This window comes from Lepidothrix coronata, unplaced genomic scaffold (assembly GCF_001604755.1).
Source record: "Lepidothrix coronata isolate B3197 unplaced genomic scaffold, Lepidothrix_coronata-1.0 Scaffold39, whole genome shotgun sequence".
NCBI lineage: Eukaryota > Metazoa > Chordata > Aves > Passeriformes > Pipridae > Lepidothrix > Lepidothrix coronata.
Genome location: NW_016690219.1, coordinates 6664483 through 6673215, shown reverse-complemented (window position 1 = coordinate 6673215; position 8733 = coordinate 6664483). Strand labels below are relative to the sequence as shown.

Below are 8733 nucleotides of genomic sequence, written 5' to 3'. Positions count from 1 at the left end.
GCTCTCAGCTCTCCCTGGAGCCTTCTCTTGTCCAGGGGAACCCCCCCAGCTCTCCCAGTGAATTCCTCTTTCCCGCCTTGCCCAAGCTCTCCGTGTTCCCTCGTTCCCACAGGAATGCTGGGGACAGGAAGGAGAACCAGACCCCGAAGCACCGCTCCAGCTCGTCCAGCCCCAGCCGGCGGCGGTACCGCCCGGGGGGCTCCGGGTACCCCCTGCGGCGCTTCCGCTCCCGCTCCCGGAGCCCCGGGCGCTTCCGCCGGCCCCGGAGCCGCAGCCCCCCCCGGTACCTCCGCCGGCCCAGCCCCCGGCACCGCTCCCGCTCCCCCCAGCGCTCCAGGAGCTCCCTGAGGCCCAGCTCCCGCTCCCACCGCTCCTCCAGCTCCGAGCGCTCCTCCCGCAGGTCCAGCCGCTCCGAAGGTACGGGTGACCATGGCATGGGCATGGGCATGGGCATGGGCATGGGCATGGGGACACACCACCAGAGCCGGACCTCCTGGCACTTCGGGAGCGCCCAGCTGCTTTCCAGAGGTTTCCCTGGAAAATCCCAACCCGGGCTGCCTTCTCTGTGTGCTTCCAGAGCTGTGAGAGGTTCTGCGGGACAGAGGTCCAGGTGGGAAGTTGTGAAGGGACAGGCAGGTTCCAGGAGCTTTGATAAGGGTAAAATACAAACCGTGGAAGTGGAGGAGGGGGAGAAGCAACGAATAACCAAAATGTGAATTCTCCACAGAAAGCCAGCAGACAGGAAAGTATTGTTGTAGCAGCTCGTTAAAGAATAATTAAAAGCAACAAAGAGCAAGAGAAGGAGGCAGAATTTAGCAGAAGGCACCAAGATAGTAAGTACTGCTGGGCCTCAGTGTGAGAGAGGAGCAGAGGCTTCAAAAATCCCTCTTTTCCATTCCCTGACATAGAAAATTAAACGATATTTTGCATTTTCTCGTGTCCGGCCCTCGGGATTTTTGTAGATGTTGTTTTGGAGTGTCACATCCTGAGGTTTATTAGTATTTACTGTGAAGGTTCTCTAAGCTCAGGCAGTCTCAGGGTTGGCTCAGGAGTGGGCGGTGAAGCTGAGACTGTAGGAAAGAACAGGAGTATCTGTAAATTGTGTTTAGGGATAAATCCAACCCCCCTGGTTTCCCTCCCTCACAGACAGAAAGGCAGCACTCGAGGCCGTCATGAAGACCCTGGGGCCTGAGTTCCTGGCAGAGTTCAAGAAACACAAATCACTTCAGGCAGCTGTGCAGGGATCCTTGGGGTCGGGAAGATCCTCATCCACTCATGGACCCCCGGGGAAGGTGTCTGGGAGCGTGAAGAAGCCTCTGAAGACAAGTGCTGCTCCAAAGGCTCCCAAGAAGGACGGGTCTGCCGCGCCCGGGCCGAGTTCTGCCTCGTCCAAAACGGAGGAATCAGCCCAAAACAAGGAGGGGGAAGAGGATGAGGAAGATGAATCCGCAGGGAGCAGCAAACCTCAGTCTGCTTCTTACAACAGGGTGAGTTCCTGCGGGTTTTCTCTGCTTTTTAAGGGCTTGGTTGGTGTTTCCCTTCGGGGGGTCACTGCCAGGGTGACCCATTCCATGCAACACTGAGGTCTGCTGGCTGCAGGGAAGGGTGGGGATCCTGGAATCATGGAATGGTTTGGGCTGGGAGAGACCTTGAAGCCCATCCAGTCCCACCCCCTGCCACGTGTAGGGACACCTCCCACTATCCCGGGCTGCTCCAAGCCCCGTCCAGCCTGGCCTTGGACACTCCCGGGGGTAGAGACTGAGGCAGAACAGCAAAACAAGGAGGCTGTGGTGAAACCCCTGACTTGGGAAGTGTCTGTTTCCCTTCCGTGTCCCGTGTGCAGCTGCTGAGGGAGGACCTGCTGAGCTGTGGGACCGTCCTGCAGATCTCGGACCTGCCGGACGACGGGTTTTCGGATCAGGACATCAAAAAGCTGGTGCAGCCCTTCGGCAAAGTGAGCGACCTGATCGTGCTGCGCTCCAGGAACGAGGTGAGCGGGGCAGGGAACCAGCCAGGCAGGGAACACGAGGGGCACGGGGAACCTCAGGGCAACGTGGGACACGAGGGGCACGAGGGGCACGGGGAACCTCAGGGCAACGTGGGACACGAGGGGCCCGAGGGACACGGGGAACCTCAGGGCAACATGGCACTAATGACAAACTGCTGAGAAGCTTTAAGATCACACGTGTAATCTGGGAATAGCTGGAACTGGGAAACTGATACAAATTCAGACCCTACATTATTTTATTTTATTTTATATACATATATATATATGGGGGGTGTGTATATATGTGTATATGTATATATGTATATGGTTTATACATATAACTTATAGATTCTTAATATATATTATGTTGTATATTATATATGTACTATATGATATAATACATATAATATATATTATGTTGTATATTATACTATGAAATATATATAATATATAATATATCATGTCTTTATCTATTTACATGTATTTAATTTTACCTATAAATTATCCATTAGACATTATATATAATATAATACATTATAGATTACATAGAATGTATACTTTAGTACCTATAATGTATATTATGTATAATATTTAATTTTACCTATAAATTATGCATTGTACATTATATATAATATTATAATGCGTTATAGATTACATAGAATGTATACTTTAATATCTATAATGTATATTATGTATAATATTTAATTTTACCTATAAATTATGCATTAGACATTATATATAATAACATAATACGTTATAGGTTACACAGAATGTATACTTTGATATCTGTAACGTATATTATGTATAATTATAACTTATTTCTGTGTCATTTTCCAATTATTCTGTTTCATTCCCCCTGGGCCGAGGCAGCTGGAGGCAGTGGGGTGGTTCTGGTGTAACCCTGACCTCCAGACTCGCCCGTCAGATCCCACACGGGTGGAGCACCCCCAGCTCCACGAGCACACGCTGGCTGGGGAGGGATCCCAGGGAGCCGTCCCCTGTGCCTGGCCCAGTCAGAGCAGGAATTCCCTGTGTTCCAGGCCTACCTGGAGATGAACTACAAGGAGGCCGTGATCGCCGCCGTCAAGTTCGGGGAGACGCAGCCGGTGCTGCTCAACGGGAAGCGCATCCGGATCAGCGTGGCCGAGAAACCCCGGGCACCCCCCGGCCAGGTGGGAGCCAAACACCCCAAACCGGGCTGGAATTCTGCTCCAGGCACCCCGGGAAACACAGGGAGGGGGCCAGGTGGGAGCTCACCCCCCAAAATGGGCTGGAATTCTGCTCCAGGCACCCTGGGAATCACAGGGAGGGGACCAGGTGGGAGCTCACCCCCCAAAATGGGCTGGAGTTCTGCTCCAGACACGCCGGGCACCCCCCGGCCAGGTGGGAGCCTCACATCCCAATCCAGGGTCACACCCCAAACTGGGCTGGAATTCTGCTCCAGACACCTCAGGCAGCCCCCGGCCAGGTGGGAGCCTCACATCCCAAACTGGGCTGGAATTCTGCTCCAGACACCCCGGGCACCCCCCGGCCAGGTGGGAGCCTCACCCCCCAATCCAGGCTGGAATTCTGCTCCAGGCACCCTGGGCACCCCCCGGCCAGGTGGGAGCCAAACACCCCAAAGTGGGCTGGAATTCTGCTCCAGGCACCCCAGGAAACACAGGGAGGGGGCCAGGTGGGAGCCTCACATCCCAATCCGGGCTGGAATTCTGCTCCAGACACCCTGAGCACCCCCCGGCCAGGTGGGAGCTCACATCCCAAAATGGGCTGGAGTTCTGCTCCAGGCACCCTGGGAAACACAGGGAGGGGGCCAGGTGGGAGCTCACATCCCAAAATGGGCTGGAGTTCTGCTCCAGGCACCCCGGGCACCCCTTGGCCAGGTGGGAGCCTCACCCCCCAGTCCAGGCTGGAATTCTGCTCCAGGACCAGGTGGGAGCCTCACCCCCCAATCCGGGCTGGAATTCTGCTCCAGACACCCCGGGAAACACAGGGAGGGGGTCAATGGCTTCAGCTGCAGAAACAGCAGCTTAAAAAAATCCACGGGAAGTGCTCTTCTCCATTCCAGAATTCCCCTGCTTTGGTAAAAATGGATATGCAAGTGCACTCCCTCGTTCCAGGTTTGCCTTTTCCGTGGTTAAATCTGGGATGCAAATGTGTGAATGCTGATGGAGATCTGTGAATAATAGCAGTTTAGCAAGCAGTGAAAGATGCCAGCTGTATTTATATATATGTTAAATACTATTAATTATTAATACTGCTTTTAAGAATAATCCTGTTTATATGTGTGTGTACGTCTACACAAACAGATTTGTAAAAAGTATAGACCATATGTGAAAAATAACAGCTGAACACTGAAGAACACAACCCATATTCTATATACACTTAACCACTATTGATAATTATTAATGATTTTTATGTGGCCACACATATTTACAAATAAAGTCCAAGTGCTGCAGTCACTGATTTTCTTTCCATTCCAGGTCAAAAAGACCATTAAAAAACGAGTTCTGACTGTTAAAAAAACTTCAGCAAGTACCAAGTGAGTGTTGCCTTTGCATAAATTAGAGTTAATGATAATGGCTGGGAACCAGATGGGCTCATGTCTGTTTGTGGGGTTTTTTCCTGGGTTTGAGCTTTTTAAAGCTGTTTTAATATTTGCTGATTGTCTTTAAAACTGATTATTTTTTGTTCTCCTAATAGAAAAGTTCCGACCACCAGCACCAAGACCCCCAAACCCCTGACAGGTGAGACTGGGGGGAGGGTGTCTGTTGTCTTTATTAGTTGATTTATTTTATTGCCTTTCCCGAGCAGGTCTCACTTAGGGAGCAGCCGTGATTTCTGTGGGAAATCGTGGTTTTTACAGATTTATTGATTCATTCCTCAGCACCTTTGTGGGGCTGAACTGCTGGGTTAGGTGTTGGGTGGGTTTTTTGGTCCCATCAGTTGAATTGCTGCAGATTAAACTGTTTTTTGTGTGTATATTGTACATATGTGTGTCTATTATTGTATGTGTAATGTTCTATTTGATTGTTATATTTTATTTCTATTATACTTTATTATTATAATCACTTTCCATCTTTTATGGTATTATTATATTATTGCATGTATAATGTTTTTTTCTTCACAGTAATATAATATCAATGTTACTATAATATTGATAAGCAATATTTGTCTCAACAATTAATTTATTATTAGCATGCATGTGTAATATTGCTATTTTACTGTAGTATGTGTATAATATTTGTTGCATGTATAATACTTTATACTGGTTTTAAGTTACATATAATCAGCATTTCCCCTGACACCTGGTTTTGGGGTGTTTTTGTAGGCAAAAAGGAAAAGCTCAAGAAATCAGCAGTGCCAGGAGAACGAAAGGTGAAGAAAACTCCAAGTGCTGCAGGTGAGAGGAGGGGGGACTTTCCCTCTTCCCTGGGGAAGCAGGAGGTGCTTCTCCCTTCCCAGCACAGCCATTCCAGGCTGGCAGTCCAGGTGTCCTCACCTCTCCTGGCCTTACCCACCGGTGGATCATTCCACAGGCAAACACCCTCCCTGCAGGGGTTGTCAGGGCTGTTTGTAGATGGGGAATAGCCAAAAAACCAGGGAAGTGGGCGAGTTTGGGACAGAGCTTTCCCTGGGTGTCCATTTCCTGTCCGTGTTTGAGGAGGAGCAGGGATTTGTTATTGGGAGGCCTCTGAGTATGTGACAGAAGATGCACAGTGCAGCTCGTTCTGCTGCTGCAAATGGGTTAACTGACCTGTAGAAACAAAAAATGCCTTCTCCTGCTGGTCCCTGCCAGAAGCAGCTGAGGATGGAGATCCCGAGCCCTCGGCAGAGCCCGGGATGGAAGCGGAGGAAGCGGAGCCGTCAGATCCACGGAGTGTCACGGAAGAGGATGGAATCCCAGAGCCTGCAGTGCCCATGGAGAGCCAGCCCAATCCCTCACCTGTGCCAGGTAACCCCGGCTCTGTTCCATGGGGGATGTGCAGTTGGACAGGGAGGTGTTTTATGGATTTATTTCTCAGGGAGCCCGTCCCAGCCCCCTCAGGCGCCGGCGCTGGATGTGCCTGGGGTTGATAAAGCTTTAATTAAACCAGGTAAACTGCAAGGTTGTCTTAAACCTCTCTGCTCCTGGGGGCTCCGTGAGCTGCTTTCCAGCCAGGCAATGGAAAGGACACGGGATTCCAGGAAATCAAATCTGTGAGAGCAGGTGCAGGGGCTGGACCAGAACCCGGGAGTTCATCGGGGTGGTGAAGGGGCTGAAAGGCCCCAGAGTGGCTGCAGCCCCCTGAGATTTCTGTGCTTCAGCAGCCAGGACAGTCCTGGCAGGAGTTGTCAGTGTGACTTGGACACTTGCCTGCCCCCCGTGGATCCAGGCTCTCGGGGTGCTCTGTGTGCAGCTCCACCTCTGATTTAATCCCGTTGGATCAGTCGTTCTGTCCTCCACATGTTCTGTAACTCATCCATAGCAGACTGGGTGTTAAACCCAGCTCAGGTGTGTTCTAATTCTCAGTTACTGTGCCTCAGATAGTACTGATAAGGAAAGGTCACAGAATCCTGGAATCATGGAATGGTTTGGGCTGGGAGAGACCTTAAATCCCACCCAGTTCCACCCCCACCATGGGCAGGGACACCTCCCACTATCCCAGGTTGCTCCAAGCCCTGTCCAGCCTGGCCTTGGACACTTCCAGGGATCCAGGGGCAGCCACAGCTTCTCTGGGAAATTCATTCCAGTCCCTTGCCACGCTCACAGGGAAGAATTCCTTCCCAATATCCCACCCAAATCTCCATTTTCCCAATTTGAAGTCATTCCCCCTTGTCCTGTCCCTCCATCCCTTGTCCCCAGTCCCTCTCCAGCTCTCTTGGAGCCCCTTTAGGCACTGGAAGGGGGTCTAAGGTCTCCCTGGAGCCTTCTCTTCTCCAGGCTGGACATTCCCACCTTGGACCTGTTCTTTCTGGGAGCATTTCCATAACACTGTCTGTGTCTCACCAGTTTGTCACTGTTAAATGAATATTTAATATTGATTTTTCACAAGGGGTAAAATGCAATGCAGGAAGTTCTTAAAGCTCTGAGGTGTTTAAAGAAACCTGAAGCACTGAACTCCTCCTTCCCTGTTTTCCAGAGCCTCCAGGAACGGGCACACCGGGCGAGGAGTCAGCAGATCCAGCCAGGAGGGTCAGTGTGAGGGTGGGAATTGCAGGAACACACCTGGAGCCATTTCCAGGTGTTGCTGTAGTGTCTGAAAACGTCCAGTTTAACCCCCTTCCTGTTGGTTTCTGGTGAGAACACGCTCCCAGAGTGGTTTGGGTGCGGAGGGACCCTAAGTGCCACCTAATCCCACCCCCCTCCAGGGACACCTCCCACTGTCCCAGGTTGCTCCAAGCCCCATCCAGCCTGGCCTTGGACACCTCCAGGGCTGGGGCAGCCCCAGCTCTGGGCAGCCAGCTGGGATTTAGGGTGGAAGGAGTGGCAGTGCCATATAAGGTGCCTCTGTGTCTTGCAGGACCTCGAGGACCTGTGTGTGGTCCTGGTTTCCAACCTGCCCGACAAGGGATATTCCGTGGAGGAAGTTTCCAACCTGGCAAAGCCCTTTGGAGGCCTGAAGGATATGCTGATTCTGTCCTCTCACAAAAAGGTATTTTCATGGGATTTGGTGGTGTTTCTGCCTGGAGGAGCAGCAGTGGAGTCTGTAAGGAGTGCAGATGAGGTGCAGGAGGCATCCGTGGGAGACGCCTTTGATAAATTCCGGTTTTCCTTTAAATGTTTGTTTTTCTCTCAGGCATATCTGGAAATCAACAGGAAAGCTGCAGATTCCATGGTGAAGTTCTACACCTGCTTCCCCATGTCCCTGGATGGAAAGCAGCTCTCCATCAGCATGGTGCCTCAGTACCAGACTGTCAGGGATGAAGTGAGTGAGGGAATCCAGGGAAGCTCCCGCTCAGCTGGGGACACTTCCCTTCGGAGCAGGATGCTTTTGTTGAAGATGGATTTTAAACACTGCCTGCTGTTTAAAACAAGGGGTTTGTGCCACTGCAGACTGATCCTGTTAAATGTCCTTGGGATGCTGGTCTGGTGTGAGAGGAGCAGAGGGGCAGGGAGGTGTTGGTTTGAGTAATAAAGCTCAAATTAATCGTTTGTGGGGAGTCAGTGGCTGTATTTTACAGCTCAAATCTTACCTTTTCTCTTTCTTCTTTTTAAAGGAAGCCATATTTACTGCCCTGATTAAAGATTCTGACCCTCAGGTGAGTTACTCCCAACCTCTCCTCCACATACTCTCAAATCCCTTAATTTGATTGGCATTGGTGTCCTTCCTACTGAAATGTTGGGAACTGAACTGTTGTCTCAGTTTCCTCTTGAGTTAAATGTTCCCTGGGAGCTGGGGATGAACAGACACAGCATTTCTGTACAGGGCAGGTACAGCTGAGTTAAATTGTACTTTTGTTTCTGCTGGGAAAAGCATTTCCAGGCTGTTCCTGCTGGAGGGTCAGGCCCTGGGGATGGAGGGTCAGTCCTTGGGGATGGAGGGTCAGGCCCTGGGGATGGAGGGTCAGTCCTTGGGGATGGAGGGTCAGTCCCTGGGGATGGAGGGTCAGTCTTTGGGGATGGAGGGTCAGGCCCTGGGGATGGAGGGTCAGGCCCTGGGGATGGAGGGTCAGTCCTTGGGGATGGAGGGTCAGTCCCTGGGGATGGAGGGTCAGTCCTTGGGGATGGAGGGTCAGGCCCTGGGGATGGAGGGTCAGGCCCTGGG

General features: G+C 51.3%; 1 protein-coding gene across 1 annotated transcript in view; it reads left to right on the top strand.

The window, feature by feature from the left end:
• Positions 1–8733, top strand: part of ZNF638 (zinc finger protein 638) — a 30798-nt gene that overhangs the window by 8608 nt on the left and 13457 nt on the right. The window contains exons 3-14 of the mRNA XM_017812995.1: positions 113–417; positions 1147–1487; positions 1844–1990; positions 3028–3159; positions 4468–4526; positions 4688–4731; positions 5316–5387; positions 5784–5939; positions 7108–7160; positions 7489–7620; positions 7765–7893; positions 8186–8259. Of these exons, the coding sequence (XP_017668484.1) occupies positions 113–417; positions 1147–1487; positions 1844–1990; positions 3028–3159; positions 4468–4526; positions 4688–4731; positions 5316–5387; positions 5784–5939; positions 7108–7160; positions 7489–7620; positions 7765–7893; positions 8186–8259 (1644 nt within the window). The remainder of the gene's footprint in view (positions 1–112; positions 418–1146; positions 1488–1843; positions 1991–3027; positions 3160–4467; positions 4527–4687; positions 4732–5315; positions 5388–5783; positions 5940–7107; positions 7161–7488; positions 7621–7764; positions 7894–8185; positions 8260–8733) is intronic.